Source organism: Ranitomeya variabilis, chromosome 4 (genome assembly GCF_051348905.1).
Source record: "Ranitomeya variabilis isolate aRanVar5 chromosome 4, aRanVar5.hap1, whole genome shotgun sequence".
Lineage (NCBI taxonomy): Eukaryota > Metazoa > Chordata > Amphibia > Anura > Dendrobatidae > Ranitomeya > Ranitomeya variabilis.
The window spans coordinates 631,825,211-631,851,992 of NC_135235.1; the positions used below are offsets into that span (position 1 = coordinate 631,825,211).

The 26,782-nt window shown below is 44.3% G+C and overlaps 1 protein-coding gene across 1 annotated transcript in view; it reads right to left on the reverse strand.

Moving 5' to 3' along the window:
- Positions 1 to 726: 726 nt before the first annotated feature.
- Positions 727 to 26,782, reverse strand: part of LOC143767291 (gastrula zinc finger protein XlCGF66.1-like) — an 81,078-nt gene continuing 55,022 nt past the window's right edge. Inside the window, exon 6 of the mRNA XM_077255510.1 lies at positions 727 to 2,175. Within this exon, the coding sequence (XP_077111625.1) occupies positions 1,349 to 2,175 (827 nt within the window). The 3' untranslated portion in view covers positions 727 to 1,348. The remainder of the gene's footprint in view (positions 2,176 to 26,782) is intronic.

The window sequence follows — 26,782 nt, forward strand, 5'->3', positions numbered from 1 at the left end:
CCAGATCTGGCGATACCAATTCTATGAAGGTTTTTTTGCTGTAATATAAAGGCTGCATTTTTAGTGGCAAAACGGGTTTTCGTGATGTGTGTGTGTGAGTTTCTGTGTGTGTTTTAATTACATCTTTACATATTATATGTGTTTTAATGACCTTTTAACCACTTAGAAGATGCGGTCGTGATTGACAGCAGTGTTATGATCTGGTGGCCTAGGAGCAGCATGAGACGTACTCTGGAGAAGGTGGTACCTGTACTGACCGCAGACCCTGAACTTAACACCGCAACTAGAAGTAGCCGTGGAATGTACCTAACACTCCCTAGACATCTCGACACAGCCGGAGGACTAAATACCCCTAGAGATAGAAAAGGGAAAACTATCTTGCCTCAGAGAAAATCCCCAAAGGATAGACAGCCCCCCACAAATATTGACTGTGAGAGGAGAGGGAAATAACATACGCAGACTGAAATCAGGATTTAGCAAAGGAGGCCACTCTAGCTAAATAGAAAGGATAGGACAGAGTACTATGCGGTCAGTATTAAAACACTAGAAAATATCCACCACAGAAAATACAAAATCTCCACATCTAATTAAAGATATGGAGGGTATATCTGCATCTCCAGAGATACCAGCTTGGCTAAACAAATCCTTATACAGACCAAGGAAATACAACACAAGACAGACAGGGCAGAATTGGAAGGACAATCACACAACACTCTCTCAGGGAAATGAAAAGAGGAATAGAAAGTGTATAGCCAAAAGGCAACAAAAAAATATTATGACAACTCGATGAAAAGGAAAGGGTTAACCAAACACCGCTTGCAACAACTTTAGAAATAACCACTAATATCCAGGATGTGTCCAACTCTCCAGACCTGGATAGAGAACTTTTTGCTGGTATTTCCTGAACAGTGGATCCAGCTTAAATAGGGAAAAATCAGATACGAATGGTTGTCTCACAGTATGTTACCACATGCAGTCAACAAGCTCAGTCCAGCGAAGATCTAACCTGCCTATAAGCTGCAGCTCTAGAAGTCACTCTGTGCTGATCATAGCTATCTATGGAGTGTTAAAAAGGAGTGTCTGAATCAGTGGAACCCACAGATCCTGACACCACCACGACAGTTGGATATGTTTGAGAAAAGCCTCGTGACATCTATATATATGATTCATACGTAGGTGTATTATATGAATACTAATTGTTTTCAATAACAATCATTGGTAACTGTATACATTTTCTAATAATCTTAGGATGCTCAAAATAGTTATTGATTTTTCTTGTAAATGTGTGAATTTATTAAAACTTGCATTTTTTTTACGTTTTCAATAAAAGATAAAAAAAGAAAAATTGCTACTTCCCAGTGTGCATCCTTTGATGACTAACAAGTCTTGCTTTCACTGTAAAGCGTTTCTCACATTCTGAACATGAAAATGGCTTCTCCCCTGTGTGACTTCTTTGATGTACAAGAAGAGTTGATTTCTTTGTAAAACATTTCCCACATTCTGAACATGAAAATGGCTTCTCCCCTGTGTGAATTCTATGATGTTCAATAAGATGTGATTTGTCAGTAAAACATTTCCCACATTCTGAGCATGAATATGGCTTCTCCTGTGTGTGAATACTCTGATGTCTGACAAGATTTGATTTCCCAATAAAACATTTCCCACATTCTGAACATAAAAATTCCTTCTCCCCTGTATGGATTCTCTGATGTGTAATGAGATTCAATTTCCTGTTAAAACATTTCCCACATTCTGAGCATGAAAATGGCTTCTCTCCTGTGTGAATTCTCTGATGGCTTATGAGATTCAATTTCCTATTAAAACATTTCCCACATTCTGAACATGAAAATGGATTCTCTCCTGTGTGAATTTTCTGATGTCTTACGAGATTCAATTTCCTATTAAAACATTTCCCACATTCTGAGCATGAAAATAGTTTCTCCTGTTTAAGAGCTCGTTCAGATTCATTGGTCCTTCTATGACTTTTGTTTTGCTTATCGGTCATTGATGAAGCAGAAGAAAGGACCTGTTCAAAATGGTTGGATAAAAGTATTTTTCTGAGAAGGGATTGAGGTATATCTGAGATAACGGTATGTTCTTCATATGTATCTGGTGTAATACCATGATCATCTGTTGCGAAATCTGAAAGTACCTCTGAGCTCCTGGTACATTCACCTGTCAAGAATAAAAATAACTTAATTATTTTCCAATAATGCTACATTGAAAACATATCAATATTATATAGTTTATACATTTTTTTAAATCAGATCTTTTTTATTGATAAGAGAAAATATATAACAATATTACAAGTCAGTCAATTAACAACAACATGTTTATAATTACACTAGATGGTGGCCCGATGCAAATGCATCGGGTATTGTAGAGTATGCATGTCCACGTAGTATATTGCCCATTTACGTAGTATATTGCCTAGCCACGTAGTATATTGCCCTGCCACGTAGTATATTGCCCTGCCATGTAGTGTATTGCCCAGCTACATAGTACACAGCACAGCGACGTAGGATATTGCGCAGCTACGTAGTATATTGCACAGAGCCACATAGTATATTGCACAGCTTTGTAGTATATTGCCCAGCCTTGTAGTATATTGCCCAGCCTTGTAGTATATTGTCCAGCCACGTAGTATATTGCCCAGCCTTGTAGTATACAGCAGAGCCACGTAGGATATTGCCCAGTGACGTGGTATATTACCGAGGCACGTATGTCACAGGTCCAAAAAATAAAAAATAAACATACTCACCTAACGATCCAAGGGCCCCTTGTAGTGTATCATACTCACCATTCTTGTCGCTGCTCCTCTGCGTCCCGCCTCTCCTCTTCCTGGGATCCTGTGCAGATGGTAGTGCTCGGCGGGATGCCGCGGGATGCCGCGCGTGCGCAGATCGAGATCGCGGCGGCCATTTTCCTGAAGCCGAGTTCCATTGCAAGTGCCAGGGCTGGTGGGAGCAGGACCTATGAAGACGTCGCGGTCACATGACCGTGACGTCACGGCAGGTCCTTGCCGCACACCAGCCCTGGGACGGGACCTCACCGCAAGCTGACGCTTGTAATGGAGCGGTCCGGGGAGCGTGGCGAGGAGCGAGAAAGGCGGCGGAGGGTAAGTATAGCAGGTTTTTTTTTTTTATTAATATTTTTAACTAGATTGTGGCCCGATTCTAATGCATTGGGTATTCTAGAATATGCATGTCCCCGTAGTATAGGGACAATGATGATTCCGACTGTGCCCGTCGCTGATTGGTCGAGGCAACCTTTATGACATCATCGTCGCCATGGCAACCATTATGACATCTACGTCGATACTGTGCCCGCCTGGGCCTCGACCAATCAGCGACGGGCATAGCATGGCGACGATGATGTCATAATGGAAATCCCGCGTCTCTGATTGGTCGAGGCCGCCAGGCCTCGACCAATCAGCGAATGAATAAACGGGACAGACAGACAGACAGAAAAACCCTTAGACAATTATATATATAGATATGCATATTTTTACTATTGATGCTGCATAGGCAGCATCAATAGTAAATAGTTGGGGGACACACAGGGTTAATAGCAGCGGTAACGGAGCCCGTTACACCGCGGGCCGTTACCGCTGCCATTAACCCTGTGTGAGGGAGATTACGGAGCGGGCGCCGGGCAGTGAGTGCAGGGAAGTAGGGGAGGGACTAATCGGACTGTGGCCGTCGCTGATTGGTCGCGGCAGCCATGACAGGCAGCTGCCGAGACCAATCAGCGAACGAATAACGGTGACAGAAGGACAGAAAGACGGAAGTACCCCTTAGACAATTATATATATAGATGAAAGGCCATCACAGTATTGTTATCCATTAAATGCAAGCACTATCCAGTTATATAAACATTTTTATCTCTTATTTATTAATAACTATAAAACTATAAACCAATACCTCTCTAACCCCCCCCCCCCCCCAGATAACCAGAACAACTTAATTACCTATCTCTCATCAATGCACCAGACGGTAGGCCTGGAACATTCAGCCAGGGTCCCCATATTTTTTCAAATTTCTTTGTTGCTTTTCTCTTTCTATATAGCCCCTTTTCCAAACATATGTTATCATTCATTCTATTTATTAATTCCTTTTCTTGGCAAAGGCTGAGCATTCAACCAATGCGATGCAATGAGTTTGCGAGCTTGGTATAGTATTCGTCATAATCCAATAGCTAAAAATCCTTTGAATTTCCCAAATACCTCAACACACATATCTTACGGTCTGCCTGAAGTTGCACCCTAAAATATCTGTATCTTTGTACCTTGGACAAGGTACCGTATTTGTCCAATACGAGCCCAAACACCTACATTCCCAAAATATGTCCATTAAATGTGTATCCTCTGCTCCACATCTAGGGCATTTCACATTCGAGTGAATTGGATTATGACGTTAGGCCACTAGGTTAAGCGGTTTACATTTTTCACTTCTCTGTTCAATTCATCTTCTCCAATGGTCCACGATTTACGTTGTCTGTCACCAATCATTACCATCTCGCGCTGCCGCTAAGATGAATTTCAGGAGAGTATAGTTGATTCACAGTGGTTTTATTCAACGCGTTTCAGGGGTCTCATGCCCCCTTCATCAGGAAATACCACCTGGTGGTATTTCCTGATGAAGGGGGCATGAGACCCCTGAAACGCGTTGAATAAAACCACTGTGAAACAACTATACTCTCCTGAAATTCATCTTAGCGGCAGCGTAGAATTTTAACTACAAATTTCCCTTTGAAGACATTATTTTCTCTGGTCGGTGAAGACCTGTGGATCTGCAGCAGCCGCTATCTACATGCTCTAATCTCATCCTAACCAGGTGAGCTAATTTGGTGTATATTCTCCTCTGTGTAACGTGGATAAGACCCTATTGCGCTCTTTGTCTCCCCATTGTTTTGCAATAGTTACCAATCATTACCAGTTATATCAGGGGTGGTAACCTTTTTTCTGCCAAGGCCATTTGGATATTTATGTCATCATTCGGGGGCCGGGCAAAACTATCAACTTGAAAACTACCCTGCTATTTTTGGTCAAACATTAGTTAACTCACCCTTAATGCGGTAGCTGGAGCTGCTTTTCTTTGGTGCAGCTGTGATGTTAGGTGATATTAGTGAGGTTGCTACTCACAACTGTTTTCCAGGTTTGCTTTTGTCTTGAATGCAGACTTATAATGGATGTATGGGGGAGAGTACACAGGACAGGGACTAAGGCTATTTTCACACATTCAGGATTTGCAGCTGAAAATTCTACTGCAAATCTTGATGTGATGGCAGGAAAAAACGCTGCATAAAATATGCGTTTTTGCCGTGTTTATTTACATGGTTTTTGTTCCATATTTTTCTCCACTCATCGGAATGAGAGCAGCAAAAATTTAAATTATGCAGATCTGAATCTGTTGGGGCGGGGAGGAATGGCTCCGTAAGAAGCATTTCAAGGTCCTAGAGTGGCTTAGCCAGTATCCAGACCTGAACCCAATAGAAAATCTTTAGAGGGAGCTGGAACTCAGTGTTGCCGAGCGACAGACCCAAGACCTGAAAGATCTGGAGAAGATCTTTATGGAGGAGTGGGCCAAAATCCCTGCTGCAGTGTGTGCAAATGTGGTCAAGAACTACAGGAAATGTCTGACCTCGGTAATTGCAAACAAAGGTTTCTGTACCAAATATAACGTTCTGTTTTTCTATTGTATCAAATATATATATATATATATATACACTGCTCAAAAAAAGTAAAGGGAACAATAAAATCCCACATCCTAGATATCACTGAATGAAATATTCCAGTTGTAAATCTTTATTCATTACATAGTGGAATGTGTTTAGAACAATAAAACCAAAAAATTATCAATGTAAATAACAACTGATATCCCACGGAGGTTTGGAGTTGGAATGATCCCCAAAATCAAAGTGGAAAATGAAGTTACAGGCTGATCCAACTTCAGTGGAAAGGCCTCAAGACAAGGAAATGATGCTCAGTAGTGTGTGTGGTCCCAAAGTGCCTGTATGATCTCCCTACAACGCCTGGGTATGCTCCTGGTGAGGCAGATGGTCTCCTGAGGGATCTCCTCACAGACCTGGACTAAAGCATCCGCCAACTCCTGGACAGTATGTGGTGCAATGTAACGTTGGTGGATGGTGCGAGACATGATGTCCCAGATGTGTTCAATCGGATTCAATATAGAAAAATCAGCTGCACTCTTATGGTATATCTTTGCAAAAATGTGATGTATTTATTCACATGTGTTGAGACAAAATTGTATATATATATATATACACACACAGCAGGGAGTATAAACGGAGTAGTAACGTTTCGACCTTGCCTCGGGTCTTTCTCAAACTGCGTTTTCTAGATAGTGTGCAAAATAAGAAGTGTGGTCCCTTCAAGGGCTCCTATTATTGTGATGTGTCACACGCCCACAGAAGCAGGACGTCCTGACATCACAATAATAGGAGCCCTTAAAGGGACCACACTTCTTATTTTGCACACTATCTAGAAAACGCAGTTTGAGAAAGACCCGAGGCAGGGTCGAAACGTTACTACTCCGTTTATACTCCCTGCTGTGTGTGTGTATATATATATACAATTTTGTCTCAACATATGTGAATAAATACATCACATTTTTGCAAAGATATACCATAAGAGTGCGGCTGATTTTTCTATATTGGACTTATTGTTGGGTTTTTCCCAAGTACAGCCAGCACCAACTTAATATAGCTGAGTGCGCTCCTTTTTTCTTAATATATTCAATCGGATTCAGGTCTGGGGAACGGGCGGGCCAGTCCATAGCTTCAATGCCTTCATCTTGCAGGAACTGCTGACATACTCAAGCCACATGAGTTCTGGCATTGTCCTGCATTAGGAGGAACCCAGGCCAACCGTACCAGCTTATGGTCTCACAAGGGGTCTGAGGATCTCATCTCAGTACCTAAAGGCAGTCAGGTTACCTCTGGTGAGCACATGGAGGGCTGTGCGGCCCTCCAAAGAAATGCCACCCCACACCATTACTGACCCACTACCAAACCGGTCAAGCTGAAGGATGGTGCAGGCAGCAGATCGCTCTCCATGGCGCTCCAGACTCTGTCACGTCTGTCACATGTGCTCAGTGTGATCCTGCTTTCATCTGTGAAGAGCACAGGGTGCCAGTGGCAAATTTGCCAATCCCGGTGTTCTGTGGCAAATGCCAAGCATCCTGCACGGGGTTGGGCTGTGAAGACAACCCCATCTGTGGACGTCGGGCATTCAGACCATCCTCATGGAGTCCATTTTTAACCATTTGTGCAGACACATGCACATTTGTGGCCTGCTGGAGGTCATTTTGCAGGGCTCTGGCAGTGCTCCTCCTGTTCCTCCTTACACAAAGGTTGAGGTAGCGGTCCTGCTGCTGGGTTGTTGCCCTCCTACGGCCACCTCCACGTCTCCTCTGTACTGGCCTGTCTCCTGGTAGCGCCTCCAGCCTCTGGACACTACGCTGACAGGCACAGCAAACCTTCTTGGCACAGCTCGCATTGATGTGCCATCCTGGATAAACTGCACTACCTAAGCCACTTGTGTGGGTTGTAGAGTCCGTCTCATGCTACCACGAGTGTGAAAGCACAACCAACATTCAAAAGTGACCAAAAAAATCAGCCAGAAAGCATTGGTACTGAGATGTGGTCTGTGGTCCCCACCTGCAGAACCACTCCTTTGTTGAGTGTGTCTTGATAATTGCCAATAATTTCCATCTGTTGTCTATTCCATTTGCACAACAGCATGTGAAATTGATTGTCAAACAATGTCGCTTCCTAAGTGGACAGTTTGATTTCACAGAAGTTTGATTTACTTGGAGTTATTTTCTGTTGTTCAAGTGTTCCCATTATTTTTTGAGCAGTGTATATATCTCTGACACTGGGGCTTCAGCCTATACCTCACATAGGATACACTAGGAATGACTCATATGCATCAAACAGGATACTCTGAAGCTACAACACATACATCACACAGGATACAATGTCGCTGGAGGATATACATCACATAGGAAACATTGGGGCTGGGATATATATATACAATAGGAGCCTTTGGGGCTGGAGCACATACACCACAGGAGACACGGGGGCTGCTGCTGATGTCTTTATCAGTGGTATGTGAGTGCATCATGCGCTAACTCCGCCAGCAAAGTAGATCCAGACGCTGGCACTCAGGGCCGTATTTGCCACTAGGCACTTGAGGGCACGTGCCTAGGGCGGGAACAAGTTGGGGCGGGCACCTGAGCAATGTTTTTTTTTTTTAATACTAGTCCTGGCTCTGGCTGTGCGTCCCTTCCTGAAGACAGGGGGCAGCAGAGAGGCAGCCAGAACACGTGGTGCTGGTGCCGACTCTCCCTACTCCCCCCTGCTGAGACACAGTGATGCCCCTGCTCACAGCCTCACTGGTGCCCGGCCGGAATGTGACTGTGACTGATGGCTGAGGTGGAGCGGCGGCGCCCTGTGTCCCAACCCTGGGTCGTGTCCTGGACTCACATTGCTGGCCTGGAGGACTCGCAGACAGTAGAGCAGTACATACACAATAAGTAGTGTACACTGTCTCTGTCTGTAATGATCTCCCTCCTTGCTCGTGCTCGTGCCCGCGCGCTGCCTGCTGCACGGCTCTGTCTGTGACTCACCTCACGGTCCTCACCCCTTCCCTTCCCTCACATTCCTCAGCCTAGTTTTTGTCTGTAGTGCCTGAGGCTGGAGGAGCCATGAAAACACAGTCAGCAGCCCTTAATGTTTGATCTTTGCTCCCGGCAGACGGAGGACCTAGAGAGTGAGTGGTGGGGGTGGGGTATAATACACCCCCACTCACTCTATCTGGGTCCTAGGAGCAAACATTGCCAGTGCTGGTGTGTGTATGTGGCTGTATCGCATGTATGTGTGTGTGTGTGCGTGGAGCTGTATGTATGTGTGTGTCTGTGCGGTGCTGTGTGTGTGTGTGCGGAGCTGTATGTGTGTGGGGCTGTGTGTGTGTGCGAGCAGCGGAGCTGTATGTGTGTGCGTGCGTGCAGAGCTGTATGTGTGTGCGGAGCTGTGTGTGTGCAGAGCTGTATGTGTGTATGTGTGCAGGCAGCGGAGCTGTATGTATGTGTGTGCACAGAGCTGTGTGTGGGGGGCTATGTGTGTGTGTGCAAAGCTGTGTGCGTGGAGCTGTATGTATGTGTGTGCCTGTGCGGTGCTGTATGTGTGTGCGGAGCTGTGTGTGTGTGTGGCGCTGTATGTGTGTGCGGAGCTGTATGTATGTTTGCGGAGCTGTGAGTGTGCAGGGCTGTATGTGTGGGGCTGTATGTGTGTGTGCGGAGCTGTATGTGTAGGGCTGTATGTGTGTGTGTGTGCGGAGCTGTATGTGTGTGTGCGGGGCTGTATGTATGTGTGCCGCGAATGGCAAAAATCGCTGATGTGAAAGTAGCCTAAGTCACTGCCGACAGTGTCTGCATTAGGGTTCATACTCGCATGCGAGAATCACGGATGAATATCGCACATCAATACCTGGCACCCAGGAGCGGAGCGTGCACTGCTATGCGGCCACAGTCTCCAATCTCAGTGCCGGGTATTGATGTGCGACACTCATCCGAGTTTCTTGCATGTGAGTATGAGCCCTTAGTCATACCAATGGGGGAGACAGCACTAAAAGTGCCTAGGGCAGCACAAAGTCTAAATACGGCCCTGCTGGCACTGGTCAACATCAGGATGTAATCCTTTATTACATGCGCCCAGGGCCGGACTGGCCATCGGGCAGTTCTGGCAAATGCCAGAAGGGCCGGTGGCAGTAGTGGGCCGCTCGAGTGTGCCGCTGTCGGCACACTCTCCCCGCTGTCGGCGCACTCCCGGCCCCGCATTCAACTATACCGGCGTCATAGACGCCTGTACAGTTGAATGCAATGATGGAGGAGAGAGCGTCTGCTGACGCTTCCTCTCCCATCATTCCCCGCTCTGCCTGCCGCTGACACTGCGGGTGCGCGATGACGTCATATCATTGCGCACCTGCTGTGTGACCGGGCGGGCAGACTGCGACTGCTGAGACCAGAGCCAGAGCAGCGCGGGGCAGGAGGAAAGGTGAGTAGAGTGTTTTTTTTTTATCAATGAGTGATGACTGGATTGTGGAGCTATTGGGGGGGGGGGGGGGCTGTGCTGCATTCCATTCTATGGGCCTCTGCTGCATTATATTCTATGGGGCTGGCTGCATTCCATTCTATGGGCCTCTGCTGCATTATATTCTATGGGGCTGGCTGCATTCCATTCTATGGGCCTCTGCTGCATTATATTCTATGGGGCTGGCTGCATTCCATTCTATGGGCCTCTGCTGCATTATATTCTATGGGGCTGGCTGCATTCCATGCTATGGGCCTCTGCTGCATTATATTCTATGGGGCTGGCTGCATTCCATTCTATGGGCCTCTGCTGCATTATATTCTATGGGGCTGGCTGCATTCCATTCTATGGGCCTCTGCTGCATTATATTCTATGGGGCTGTGCTGCATTCCATTCTATGGGCCTCTGCTGCATTATATTCTATGGGGCTGGCTGCATTCCATTCTATGGCCCTCTGCTGCATTATATTCTATGGGGCTGGCTGCATTCCATTCTATGGCCCTCTGCTGCATTATATTCTATGGGGCTGTGCTGCATTCCATTCTATGGGCCTCTGCTGCATTATATTCTATGGGGCTGGCTGCATTCCATTCTATGGCCCTCTGCTGCATTATATTCTATGGGGCTGGCTGCATTCCATTCTATGGGCCTCTGCTGCATTATATTCTATGGGGCTGGCTGCATTCCATTCTATGGGCCTCTGCTGCATTATATTCTATGGGGCTGGCTGCATTCCATTCTATGGGCCTCTGCTGCATTATATTCTATGGGGCTGTGCTGCATTCCATTCTATGGGCCTCTGCTGCATTATATTCTATGGGGCTGGCTGCATTCCATTCTATGGGCCTCTGCTGCATTATATTCTATGGGGCTGGCTGCATTCCATTCTATGGGCCTCTGCTGCATTATATTCTATGGGGCTGGCTGCATTCCATTCTATGGGCCTCTGCTGCATTATATTCTATGGGGCTGGCTGCATTCCATTCTATGGGCCTCTGCTGCATTATATTCTATGGGGCTGGCTGCATTCCATGCTATGGGCCTCTGCTGCATTATATTCTATGGGGCTGGCTGCATTCCATTCTATGGGCCTCTGCTGCATTATATTCTATGGGGCTGGCTGCATTCCATTCTATGGGCCTCTGCTGCATTATATTCTATGGGGCTGTGCTGCATTCCATTCTATGGGCCTCTGCTGCATTATATTCTATGGGGCTGGCTGCATTCCATTCTATGGCCCTCTGCTGCATTATATTCTATGGGGCTGGCTGCATTCCATTCTATGGCCCTCTGCTGCATTATATTCTATGGGGCTGTGCTGCATTCCATTCTATGGGCCTCTGCTGCATTATATTCTATGGGGCTGGCTGCATTCCATTCTATGGCCCTCTGCTGCATTATATTCTATGGGGCTGGCTGCATTCCATTCTATGGGCCTCTGCTGCATTATATTCTATGGGGCTGGCTGCATTCCATTCTATGGGCCTCTGCTGCATTATATTCTATGGGGCTGGCTGCATTCCATTCTATGGGCCTCTGCTGCATTATATTCTATGGGGCTGTGCTGCATTCCATTCTATGGGCCTCTGCTGCATTATATTCTATGGGGCTGGCTGCATTCCATTCTATGGGCCTCTGCTGCATTATATTCTATGGGGCTGGCTGCATTCCATTCTATGGGCCTCTGCTGCATTATATTCTATGGGGCTGGCTGCATTCCATTCTATGGGCCTCTGCTGCATTATATTCTATGGGGCTGGCTGCATTCCATTCTATGGGCCTCTGCTGCATTATATTCTATGGGGCTGGCTGCATTCCATTCTATGGGCCTCTGCTGCATTATATTCTATGGGGCTGGCTGCATTCCATTCTATGGGCCTCTGCTGCATTATATTCTATGGGGCTGTGCTGCATTCCATTCTATGGGCCTCTGCTGCATTATATTCTATGGGGCTGGCTGCATTCCATTCTATGGGCCTCTGCTGCATTATATTCTATGGGACTGTGCTGCATTATATTCTATGGGGCTGGCTGCATTCCATTCTATGGGCCTCTGCTGCATTATATTCTATGGGGCTGTGCTGCATTCCATTCTATGGGCCTCTGCTGCATTATATTCTATGGGGCTGTGCTGCATTCCATTCTATGGGCCTCTGCTGCATTATATTCTATGGGGCTGGCTGCATTCCATTCTATGGGCCTCTGCTGCATTATATTCTATGGGGCTGGCTGCATTCCATTCTATGGGCCTCTGCTGCATTATATTCTATGGGGCTGGCTGCATTCCATTCTATGGGCCTCTGCTGCATTATATTCTATGGGGCTGGCTGCATTCCATTCTATGGGCCTCTGCTGCATTATATTCTATGGGGCTGGCTGCATTCCATTCTATGGGCCTCTGCTGCATTATATTCTATGGGGCTGTGCTGCATTCCATTCTATGGGCCTGTGCTGCATTATATTCTATGGGCCTGTGCTGCATTGTATTCTATGGGCCTGTGCTGCATTACATTCTATGGGCCTGTGCTGCATTCCATTCTATGAACCCGTGCTGCATTATATTCTATGGGCCTGTGCTGCATTGTATTCTATGGGCCTGTGCTGCATTCCATTCTATGGGCCTGTGCTGCATTCCATTCTATGGGCCTGTGCTGCATTCCATTCTATGGGCCTGTGCTGCATTATATTCTATGGGCTTGTGCTGCATTATATTCTATGGGGCTGTGCTGCATTCCATTCTATGGGCCTGTGCTGCATTATATTCTATGGGCCTGTGCTGCATTATATTCTATGGGGCTGTGCTGCATTATATTCTATGGGGCTGTGCTGCATTCCATTCTATGGGCCTGTGCTGCATTATATTCTATGGGGCTGTGCTGCATTCCATTCTTTGGGCCTGTGCTGCATTATATTCTATGGGCCTGTGCTGCATTGTATTCTATGGGCCTGTGCTGCATTGTATTCTATGGGCCGGTGCTGCATTCCATTCTATGGGCCTGTGCTGCATTCCATTCTATGGGCCTGTGCTGCATTATATTCTATGGGCCTGTGCTGCGTTATATTTTATGGGGCTGTGCTGCATTATATTCTATGGGGCTGTGCTGCATTATATTCTATGGTGGCTGGCTGCATTACATTCTATGGGGCTGGGCTGCATTACATTCTATGGGGCTGTGCTGCATTATATTGTATGGTGGCTGGCTGCATTACATTCTATGGGGGCTGGCTGTATTACATTCTATGGGGGCTGGCTGTATTACATTCTATGGGGCTGTGCTGCATTACATTCTATGGGGGCTGTGCTGCATTACATTCTATGGGGGCTGTGCTGCATTACATTCTATGGGGGCTGTGCTGCATTACATTCTATGGGGGCTGTGCAGCATTACATTCTATGGGGCTGTGCTGTATTATAGTCTATGGGGGCTGGCTGTATTACATTCTATGGGGGCTGTGCTGTATTACATTCTATGGGGGCTGAGCTGTAATGCTGGATACAGCTGTAATTATATGTTATATAGTCGTGTTACACTCCCCTCACTTCTTGTAGCCTACAAGTGTACAAAGATATTATACAGTCACCATGTGACAAGTGGGCCTGTGTGACTTCAAATGCCAGGGCTGAATTTTAGTCCCAGTCCGGCCCTTTATGCGCCGCAACATTCAGTAGTGAACGCTGCATACGTAAGCTCACAGTGCAAGAAGGAAATATAGACCCCACAAAATAGGGCTGCCAGTCCAAACACTGCGGTCTCCGCGAATCTGCCAGAGGTCAGAGTAAAGTTCATCACATTCCATAAATGGCTCGTGGGCCAGAAGTTCCCCACCCCTGAGTCATAAGATCAATGGAGAACCCTAAAGGGGACTTTAAGTCAGTGCTACTAGTTGGTGAGAAAGAGAAAATATCCAGCTCACCCGCATGTAATCTCAAGTAGTTTGGAGCAATGGAGGTGTCTATGCCTAAACACAATAAATCCAAGGAAAAGAAGGAGACGTTCACCTTTGCAAATGTTTATTTGTGGATGAGTACAAAAAAGCCGTACAAACAAGATTAAAATATCGTGATAGATAAGTCCTTAAAACATCAATGTGTTTCTGGTTAGTGACACCCTTAATCCTTTTCCTTGGCTATTAGTTGGTGTCTGTCTCATACCTTCCTGTGAGATACATGTAGTCTAGCACAGAGCAGGGCAGTGGGGAGGATTTAAAGGAAGCCATGGATTTAGAGAAAATGTAGGGTTACCACTTTTTCTTATAGAACTGCGTTGTGAACACAAGAAAGAGTCTTTTATATTATTTTATACATAATAGCAGCCAATGGAAACACTGGCTTCCATCAGGAATATATGAATATGGGAGAACTAGGGGGGGGGGTCTGAAAAAGAATTAGCAGCAGTGTCCTCTGTAAGCCATGGTTGTCAGTCCCTGGTTCTTGCATTGCTCACCTAGCTTAAAGGCTATGAAAATCAGAAACCATCATGGCTGTTTTTTTCACCACTTTTATGTTCATACATTATGGCTTTTATCCCTTAGGAAGGGCGTTTCTCCCGCACTGGTCACATGGTGTGTTTTGATTTCTCATGAACTAGCACAGCACAAGCTCAGCTCCTCCTTCTCAACTTTCTGAGGCTGTTTGCTATAACCTCACCCACACAGGGCCAGACCAGTGCCTGATTGTCCACAAGGCAAACCTTTCAAACAATGGATGGCAAAGAGAATATATTTCCCACAGTGATCTGTTGCACAAGTAATGCAATTGACTCGTACCTTTAATACTATACCATTATTAACTCTCCACAAAAGCATTGTAAGAATAAAAAATACTACAGAATTGTCAAACTTTGCTCATACAGACTCAAAATGAAATAAAAAGTTACCAAAAAGTTGTCTGTACCCAGAAATGGCACGAGAGAATATGCATATTCTGCCACCAAAAATTGTAATACAAGCTTGTTACACAACATATAAGCCGTCATACATCTCTGTTGATGGAAAATTGTAAACTGTCTGACTCTCAGGATATGACGAGATAAAAACAAATGATTTTTTTTTTGCTCACAGTATTTGTTATACAAAAGTAGTAGAACACAAACAGAAATATATAAATTTAATATCACCATAACTGTGCGGACCCACAGAATAAAGTTAACCTCGCAGCATATGAATAGCGACAAATGAACTAATAAAAAACCAACAGAATTGCTGGTTTTTTTTACTATTTATTCCTATAAAGAGTTAAAAATAGTTGGTTAGTAAGTTATATGTACCCCAAATTCCATAAAAATAAAAAGGCATGGGTCTTGAAAAGGAAAAAGGAAAATAAAAACAAAACAATAAAGAAGAACAAAAATGGACACGTTCTTAAGGGGTTGATGCACACGGCAGGGCACTAGTGATGGGAGAGAATTCCTCGCACTGTTCAGTGCTCGATCGAGCATCATGGTGCTCGAGAACCTCGGCACTCCATCAAGTATCTGGGTACTTGAGTGCCATGCTCGATTCTCCGCCCCGCATGTTTGGCGCCTGATTTTCAGCCACTACATATGTTTGGATTGCGGTAATGCAGTAGCCATGTTGGCATTACTGTGATTGGCAGATTGCATAGTGTCATTGGGTCTATGTAAGACCCGGTGATGCAATTTTGAGGGCACTGTACCAAGACATAGTGTAGGGAGACTCGCTGCTGAAGGGACAGTGTGTTCAACAGTGTTTAGTTACATGCTGGTACAATAATTAAACAACAGCCATTTTTAGAGCTTATTCAAATAAATTCTATTCTAGAATACTGGTCTTAGCTGCAATTAGGGTAGGATTAGTAGGAAGAGTGAATTAGCGGCACTTAGAGAAGGGTTGATTGCATTACAGACCCTGGTGTTGATACATTAAACTAAAAGTCCTTTTTAAGGTTAATTCAAATAGATTCTATTTTCTAATAACACCGCTCATATCTGAAAATCATTTAGGGTTAGCTGGTAAAGTAGGGATTAGCACACTAGACACATTTCGACAGGGTTGATTGCCTTACAGATCTTATGGCTGCCAAAAACAAGCAAAAATTGTGCAGGCAATGGAATAATTGAAAAAAAGCTTGCAAGGAAATCAGAGTTCTGCGAGTATTTTACCTATTCTCACAACAACTGCGCCATATATATACTGGAATATTATGCTTGAAAATAAAAAATGTTAATGACGTTTTCGGACAGAGAAATGTATTTTGGCCATAAAAATGCAGCCTGCGGCTCACTAGTAATGTTTCTGCCTTCCATATCAGGGGTCCTGAGTTTTAATCCCCAACACTGACAAGTTTCAATAGTAAATTTAGAGACATCCACTGAGGACAGTGTCCGGAGTTAGACAAGACTAGGAATACAGAAGACTCCCTTCTACAGCAGAGAGACAAACTAAAGAACATAGTATGAAAAGGTTTTTTTTCAAATATTAATCCTTAGGTGTAAAATCCACATAAAAAAACTCTGTGTCACAGCCCCTATAACAATGTACACATAATTATACCATCCAGTGACTGATTAGAACCTGTGACTTCTCTGCATTTAGTGGTCACTACTCACCTGTGTGGTTATCTGTAGGAATCTCCTCTTTACACCGCTCATCTCCCCTCACATATGTCTCTGTAGTATTAATACGGGGCAGATATTTACCCTGAAACAAAAATTGTAAAGTCACTGGCAAATGGAGCAGTTGTATAAATCAATAAAAAAAAACAGAAATAGTAAACGAACATGGTGACCAAAAACGAAACAGTATTTGGCTTTCATGGTGCCCTAGGCACTGGTAAGTCGGACTAAGGGTACCGTCACACAGTGCAATTTTGATCGCTACAACGGCACGATTCGTGACGTTCCAGCAATGCATTTACGATATCGCTGTGTATGACACGCTACTGCGATCCGGATCCCCGCTGAGAATCGTACGTCGTAGCAGATCGTTTGAAACTTTCTTTCGTCGTCTAGTGTTCCGCTGTGGCGGCATGATTGCATTGTGTGACACAGGTTGTATACGATGTGCGCACAGTAACCAACGGCTTCTACATCGCAAATACGTCATGAAATTATCGCTCCAGCGTCGTGTATTGCAACGTGTGACCGCAGTATACGACGCTGGAGCGATACTTATACGACGCTGCAACGTCACGAATCGTGCCGTCGTAGCGATGAAAATGGCACTGTGTGACGGTACCCTAAGGGTATGTGCACACAATGTCTTTTTCAGGTGGATTCTGCATTGAACCCATCTGAAAAACAGGTTTTCAAAAGGATAAAAGACATTGTGTGCAAGTACCCTTAATTTAGCACAAGCCCTTTATTAGGTAGTAAAGGCCCCGCATACATTAGAGTAAATGTGTTCCTGATACCAGATAGTTTGGCCCACAGTTTGATGCATATCTGTGGCTATGATTGATCACATCAGTGGAGATAATAATGTCTGATTGCAGACTGCAGATCCTTTTGTTTTCCAATAGATGAACCGCTGGCAGAAATATCTAGCAGCAGTTCTCTCAGAAAACAAAAGAGAGCTCGGCAGAGGAAGGGACATAGGGCAAAAGTCAGAAAAGATTGCTGCTAGTTGACATCTACCTTAGGTGTATAAGGTCTTTAGTCAAACACTGTTCAGTTGAAATATCTGGCCTCATTCAGACAGTTGTATTTTTAGTCTTTTATATTGTTCATGTGTGTATACTGACCCTATAATTATTTTGAATCAATAAATAAAAGATTACTAAATCAACATTAACACAGGATGAAAACCAACATCAGAACATGCATTCATCACTAAAACCACCAGCGGAAGATAAATACAGCACAAGAAAAGTCATCAGTACATGAATACAGCATCAGATCCATTATCAGTACATGTATAGATCAGCAGCTCAATATATGAATGCATCTACAGATTCATTGTCAGTGTATAAATACAGCACCAGAATAATCATCAGTACAGGAATATGGCACCAATCTTAGTACATCAAAAACTTGATATGATAGGAGTTATAGCCACCATCCAACTTCAGGCTGGGGAACATCCAGTAACCATACTATTTATTAGATTCAGGCAGTAGCACTATTAAATATTTAAAGTAAATTAAGCAATCACTCCCACTATGTTTTTAATTCATGAAAATTGTGGGTATGTGCATGTAATTTAGTGTGAGTGTATTAAAACACTCACATACTGCTGCTTTCACCAGTATCCAACAACATTATTCTCTGTTTCTCAGTGACGTCAACACAATTGCAACTACCTGGCTCACTATATACTCTATGTATGAGCCTGAAGTCTCTTTTACAATAAAAGCCCATAAAACTTTTTTTCTGAAGCTCCAAGGTTTCCCAATGAAAAAGTCACTTCCGGGTTACACAAAGCACAGCGTGACCAAGACAGTCTGCAGATTGTTGACATCACTGGGAAGCAAAAAAGAAAGGCGCTGGATACTGTAGAGACCAGCATTAGGAGAGAATATTAATACACACACTACATTATATGCACATTTATTTAAAGAATAAGTGGGAGTACCTCTTTAACTTTTGGGAATATCTAATATGATTTTTAATCCAGAGCAGATTGGTGCCAGTCTGGGTTGTGATACCCCTACCTGATGATCCTGAGGAACATTGGGATTTTCTTGTTTCCAGTCTTGTGGTATAAGAGGACGGGGACATCTCTCTGGTGACCTTTTACTGCATGGGACTGAAGGAAAAACATACAGGGACTGAATTTATTCTTTACACATAGGCCGTGCGTATTTAGTCCTGTCTGTTACCTAGTGATGTGAGGGGCTGGGGAACCTCCATGATGACGTCCTTGTACAGATCTTTGTGTCCTTCTAAATACTCCCACTCCTCCATGGAGAAATAGACGGTGACATCCTGACATCTTATAGGAACCTGACACATACAATGATACCGTCATCCCCCCCGATCCCTCCATAGTGTTACTGTATAATGTCCCAGCATTCCCAGCAGTGTCACCTCTCCAGTCAGCAGCTCAATCATCTTGTAGGTGAGTTCTAGGATCTTCTGTTTATTGATGTCCTCATGTATCAGGGGGTGAGGTGGAGGCCCCGTGATTGGGCTCAGAGGTCTTCCCCATCCCTCAGACACAGGGGCCTGACAGCGCTCACTAGAGGTCTTCTTCACTACTGTGTAATCCTGGTTATGGAGAGACACATTAATAAACCTCACTACAGACATTCCCAGAGTCCTCACCTCTCCAGTTCTGTCCATCTGTTATTCACATAGATAAGAATGATGTAATGTGACGTCATCAGAATCTCTCACCTCTCCAGTAAGCCGGAAGAGGATCTCTAGGGTGAGGTGTAATATCCTCTCCGCCATCTTGTCCCTGTCCCTATCCATCCTTGTAGGGTCACTCCGGAGAATTCTCTTATATAGAAGATCTCCACTGAGAGGATCCGATATTGTAGGGACCTGAATGGGGAGAAGATGACGATGTAACATCATAAAGATCCCATGTAAGAATCCTCCGGAGCTGTTACCGGAGTCACATGATCATTAATAATAATAATAATAATAATCTTTATTTTTATATAGCGCTAACATATTCCGCAGCTTATACAGTTTGCACACATTATCATCACTGTCCCCGATGGGGCTCACAATCTAAATTCCCTATCAGTATGTCTTTTTGAATGTGGGAGGAAACCGGAGTACCCGGAGGAAACCCACGCAAACACGGAGAGAACATACAAACTTTGCAGATGTTGTCCTTGGTGGGGTTTGAACCCAGTCATGGCCCCATCCTGCCCCCAGTATAACACACAGTCCCATTATAGTCACGTACAGAGATTTATCACAGGCTCAGCACTGAGGGGGTTAATGTCCCCTGCGCCCAGTAATGGGGAATCTCCAGCACCTACCTCCACCTGCAGAGCCGCACACCACATATATGGCTGTTCTGTGCGCACAGGACCTGTGATGAGGTCACAGGAGGGGAGGAGTCAGGGGTCACATGATCAGGGGCCTCAGTGTATGCAGGACTCTGCTGTGCTGGTTGTCATGGTGCTGGATGAGGGGAAGTTTATGTGTGGGGTCAGGAGTGGTGATGAGCGAGCATTAAAGTGCTTGGGTACTCGTTACTAGGTCTAGAAAATCGTAATGCTCGGGTGCTCGACCTGAGTAACGAGTATAATGAAAGTCAATGGAAAACTTGAGCATTTTTCCGTGGACACATCTTGTTTAGGTTATGAAGAAGGGACCCTGAAAGTCACAAAGTTTTTTTTCAGACCCATCAGGCAGCCCTCAATAGTTGTAGAGCGCAAGCAGGTGGTCCTCACTATTGTCAGAGGGCCATCTGGCTGCCCTCACTCTAATTTAAGAGGGCCAGCAGCCAGCCCTAACTAAGCATTTTTGCATTGCCAGCAGTCGGCTATGCTTTGCATAGCTGCATATTGCTACTGCAATAAAATGTATCCATCTGAGGTGGGCAAATTTTCTTTTTCCTATTAATACTTTGAAGTTTAGAGGACCAGCAGACAGCGCTCACAATTTATAGAGGGCTAGCAGCTGTCTTGTGGACAGATCAGACCAAGAAAAAGCTTTTTGGTAAAGGACATCATTCTACTGTTTACTATAAATGGAATGAGGCATACAAATAAAAGAACACAGTAGTTATAGTCAAATATGGTGGAGGTTCAAAGATATTTTGGGATTGTTTTGCTGCCTCTGTCACTGGATACCTTGACTGTGTACAAGGCATCATGAAATGTGAAGATTCCCAAAGGATTTTGGGTCGCAATGTAGTGCCCTGTGTCAGAAAGCTAGGTTTGCATCCTAGATCATGGGTAATCCAGCAGGACAATTACCCCAAACATACTTCAAGAAGCACCCAGAAATGTATGGAAACAAAGCACTGGAGATTTCAGAAGTGTTAATTCCAGTTCCAGCATAAAGTCTCCCACCGCTATCTCTTGCATACAGATGCTACAGAGAAACTGCAAATGGACACATTAAATCCGTTAATTTGGCCTGCTTGTTTTTTAGGTTGCAGCAGCAAGGAGTACAATTTATAAGGCAATAATCCCTGACTAGATGCCTGTAATACACTATCCCTACTGCGCCAGCTCCTCCTACATGAATTACAGATAAGAGTGGTATTATTGCAGAATATAGACGGGATTTGAATCGGCCCTGAACAGATTTTTTCTTGTATGTAGCAGCAACAAACTCTGGAGGAATCCAAGCAATCCTGCCTGCTTTAATAAATTTCTGAGTACAGATCACCATAAAAAAAACCATGAATCTGTCAGTGAGTGCAAGGAAAAAAGCAAGCAAATTATGGACTGTGGAAAAGATGTATATGACCAAAATGAACACTTATTTCCAGCTGATGATACCTAGGACCTATCACTACACTAAATGCAGCTAACAGCCGTATTAATAGGGAATAGAATAGATTTTACCTTTATATTTGTTTTAGGTTGCAGCAACAAGGATTATAAGGCAATAATCTCTGAATAGATGCCTGTAATACGCTATCCCTTCTGCGACAGCTCACCCTAAACGAATTGCACAATAAGAGTATTATTAGAGAATAGACTCTACGGTATTTGAATTAGCACTGAAACAGCTTTTAATTTTAGCTTTTAGCATCAAGGACTGTTATTTCATCAACCCTGCTGGTGGACATAGTAGAGAGTTTTACATCTACTCTACCTTACATAGAGGACACCAGGATCTTCAATATTTACTGAACAAACTCTTCCAGCTGTGAAATCCGGTATGCAGTGTGAAAAATCCCTATGAGACAACCACCTGATAGCATATAAAAAGACACTGGATCATATAATAACAGAACCCACCGGCTTTTGATTTCCAAAAACATTCCCTTAACTAGAAAATGGAGCCCCAGAAAAGCATTTTTTCCCATTAAGAAGGAGTGGGTCTCCCAGACTGGTAAAGCGTATGCACTAAGTGCAAGGGATGCCAAATATCAGAAGCAGGCAATCCAATACCCCTTTGAAGAGATGTAGTGGAAAACCTCAGAAACATTTTTTTCCATCATTAACGATTCTGTATTCTAGACTATTAATGTGCATGCACTAAGTGTATGGGCTAAAAAGCATTTACCCCTGGGGGATATACATGTATTTCAAAGAATGTTAGAGGTAGGCCTCTCAAAATTCTTAATGCAGGCATCATAAACACCCTTAAAAAATTATAGCTAGGGTAGCATGATTACCCTGTTGAAAAAAAATACAAAATCCTGAAGTGCATACCCATGTTTGGGTGGGAAGGAGTTCATGGGAATAGACCAGAAAAAAAACCACTGGATTTGAGTTTATGTTCCGCTGCTGTCATCCGGTGGTGTTGAGAAGTCTGGGCCAATCCAGTACTTGTTCATTTTGATAAGAGTAAGCCTGTGAGCATTTTCAGTTGACAGGTGGATGCGCCAATCAGTTATACCCCCGGCGGAACTAAATACCTGTTCTGACAAAATGCTAGGGCAAGGCAGGACCTTCAAGGCATAGAGAGACAGTTCATGCCATGCGTGTATCTTGGATACCCAATAATTGTAAGGCACAAAGCAATCACGGAGGATGCTGGTACGGTGGTCAAGGTACTCTTTCAGCAACTTCCAAAACTTTTATCTCTTTGTCAGAGTACCCTGCGCATCAGGGCCTGGGTTATGGGAGGGTCTGAGAAAACTGTCTCAGACCTTTGGTAGTGTTCCCCTGCCTCTTCTGCATGTGATGTGTGTCTCACTCATCATTCTCTACTCTCTGGTTATTCAAGGAACTGTGACCTCTGCCTCTAGCGTTGTCAGATGGGAATTTTTTAAATAATTCTTCAACTAAGGCCTTCTGGTACTTCAACATTCTATTAGACCTCTCCCCACAGAAAGTAGAGATGGAAAGTTCTCCTTGTAGCATGGGTCTAGGAGTGTGACCAACCATTAATTGGTGTTCACTAAAATGCGTACAATGTGAGGATCATAGGGAAAGGCAGTGGAACAAAAACTCAGCCATGTGTGCCAGACTGCCAACAGCCAAGACTTCCCTATCCCCACCAAGCAGATGACTGTCCATCGTCTCCTCCTCGTCCTCATTCTCCCTCTCCTCCTCATCTTCAGGACATCCACACTGAACAGACGGGATGAAGGTAGTGTGGGTAGGAACGTCTGTAGCGCAGGCAACCAACTCCTGTTCCTCCTCCTGCTCATTATCACACAATTCACATCGAAGATGAGGCTGGGCTGTGTAGGATCACTCTGTATAGTTTCTTGCTCCATCTCAACTTGCTCCGTTTGCAAAGCCTCCTCTATTATTGGGAGCACCGAGCATTTCAGTAGACAGAGACGCGGGATGGTTTTGCTGATTATGGCATCATCAACACTCACCATCTTGGTCGAATACTCAAAGTTTTGGAGAACCACACAGATGTCAGACATCCATGCCCACTCATCAGCTCTTATATCATAAAAGAATAGAACACCAACAAGGGTGACACAAATAGTTAAATTTTATTAAACAAATAGTAAACAGACAATTTAAAACCAGAATAAAATAGGGAAATGACAATGTGAACCACAGGCAGGAGGCACCACAGGAAAAACAGAGCCCAGTCAGGTTAAACCAAAATATTATAACTACTCAGCAATTACTGAGTAGTCTGGAAATGTGGCCATTTAGTATTGTGGCTTGTGGGTGGGTGGCTGCGCATTTATAATTACATTTTAAGGACTAGGGTAGGGACAACTGAACCTTGCACTAGGACAAGGACGTGGTTGCTGATGGTGGTTGCCAGTATGCAATGACAGGTGCAAGGTGGGAAGCATCTTTGTCTGCATCATGGACAGGGGATTGGCGTGCACGTAGAACAGGGGAAAAGGCAATGGTGTCACCTGCAGACACTGTTTCTGGACCCTGGCATTCGGCTCAAATTGTCAGGTTCTATGCTGTCATGTGACTGAGCATGCTGGTGGTGGTCAGCCTGGTAGTTTTACTGCCCTTGTTGATGCTGGCATGGCAGATGTTGCAAATGGCCTTTTTTGGATTAACTGGACTGTCTTTAAAAAGACTCGGGAACACCTATCCCTTGGACTGGCAACTTCAACCATGTTGGTGCTCTGGGGAACAGTTGCCTGCCTTGTGTCTCTGGCCAAACCACTGCCTTGTGTCTCTGGGCAAACCACAGATCCCTCCCCTTTGTGCTGCTGTCCTTGCTCTGCATGTCACCTTCCCAAGTTGAGTCAGTGACTTCATCATCCACCACCTCGTCTTCCACTTCTGCACTCTGGTCCTCCTCCTGACTTGCTGACTTAACATCACTTGTTGGCAGTTGTGTCTCATCATCATCCACCTCTTGCAACAGTAATTGCATTTTCCCACCTACGCATTCTTGTAACCATGGCTGCTCAAATATTCCAGCATAGCTACATGTGATCTCCTCATGTGCTGCTTGAAATGAGCAGGGTGAGAAGCCAGAATCTATAAATGGAAATGTGAACAGCTCTTCGGCGTGTCCAAGTATGGGATCACTTGTCTCTGGGCACTCGGCATGATGGGAGGAAAAAAAATCAGGGTGAGGATTATGTGGTCCAGAATCACAGCATCTGAGACTGGACCGTGTAGAAGACAGGGTGGTGCTAGCAAAGTGACTGAAAGCATTATTTGCTATTCATCCAACACCCTTTTCACAATGGTCTGGCTTCAAGAGTGGTATTCTGCGTCCCCTACAAAGTGGGACAGGAAGCTAGGTCGACATGATGTGTGTTTGTTGTGCTCCCGCAGCAGGCACAGTTTCACCTTGCCCATCAGCATCATGACCACTTCCCTGTCAATTACCACGTGCCTTGCCCATTTTAAATTACGCATGATGTTTCTCTGTTGAAAAAACATTGCAGGATTAGTATCTCAGGAAAATTTGCCCACATCAGATGGACTTGTTACACTGCGTGGTGAGTGCATTAGCAATATAGCAATGCTATTGCTAACCAACCAAGTCTGGCTGTATGCTTTTGCTGCACAACTGGCATAGTATAAATGTCGTATAATATTTCCTTGCTGAAAAAACTTTGCAGGATTACGATCACAGAAAAAATTGCCTACCTTAGATGGACTTGTTACAGTGCAGTAGCAATATAGCGATGCTATTGTCAACCAACCAAATCTGGCTGTTTGCTTTTGACACACAACTGGTGCAGTATAAATGGCGCATAATATTTTCCTGTTCAGAACAATTTGCAGGATTAAGAACAAAAATATTATTAGCCCTGAAGGGCTTTTGGTATGAGTTGCAGCAGAAAAGACATGCAATTAACTTTATCCTGTCCTACACTATCCCTTTAGTACAATCTCTCCCTAAGTGCTACTAATAGCAGTATTAATATTGATTATAATTAGCCCTAATAAGGGAGCTCCCAAGTGTTAGATATCACAACAATTTTACAATACAACAATAACTCCAGAATATTCAGGAATACAGTCTCTAAACACTGGCACATATTATGTGAAGATAAAACCATAGGGGACTTATTACCAAATTACCCTAGATTCACCTTTAGGAAAGCTAAACATATTGGTAATCTAATTGTTCCAACTGTGCATCAGCAAAATATAAAAATTCATAAAGACTCTATGGTTGTCACAGGCTATTATCCTCGTCATAAATGCAAAGTGTGTTGGATAATTCGTCCCATTAAAAGAAAGTTCTCAAAAGGAAACAAGATGGTCAGTATCAGGGACCATATAACGTGCAGTACAACTGGTGTTATCTACTGTATTCAATGCCCCGGCCATAAAAAGTATGAAGGGAGAACAAAGAGGGAAATGTCCAAGTGTAATGGTGAACATCTATGGAATATAAGAAAAAAATTCATGGATCACCGGCTATCAAAACATTACTCTGAGCATCATGGAGGACTTTGTAAAGGTACCTAGATTTGGTGAATTCAAACAGTTAAACCGAGTTGGAGAGGAGACAATTATATGAAACAAATATCTAGGGCTGAATGCCAGTGGATATTTGAACTTGATTCATTAAACCAAAGGGGCTAAATAGTGAGATTGAGCTGTTTGGCTTTCAATAGAAATTAGCAAAATTGGAGGTGGAACTCCCACTGGGTCTATAAAAGAATGGTTTCCAAGCTGGGTATCATCAATCCTGAGGAAGAAAACCAGTGTTTTCGAAACACGTGGATTGTTGAACTGACTGAACTTATTTCTAGACTATACTCACCCAGCATTCCCAGGAGAAAGTGTGATGTGTTAGGATTGGCGGAATGCACCAAGTTTAAGATGTAATGGTATTAGGTGCGCTCGCAGTCCGAGGTCCACCGTGCAGGTGAAAACCCTGCTGCTAGTAGAGACGAACGATATGGCGGTACAATATGAATACACACATGGGTTAACTTCACCCTGTGTGAAGGAAGCGAACCCTGTTGCGTCACAGGGCCGCGGAACCGCACCAAGAGTTCAAGCAAGGAGTCTCAGAACTCAATCCCAAGACTCAGGATTTGAGTTCATAAAGACCTCATGCGCTCGACACCGCTACTGGGGTGTCAGAGAGACAGAAATAATATTATTTAAGAAGCACGAGAGTGCATGCGGTGCTGCACTGGCGTACGCCACTAACCACCCAGGCTTGGGTCAGGAAAGCGCAGAGAAAGCGCACGGCGCTGCACTGGCGGTCAC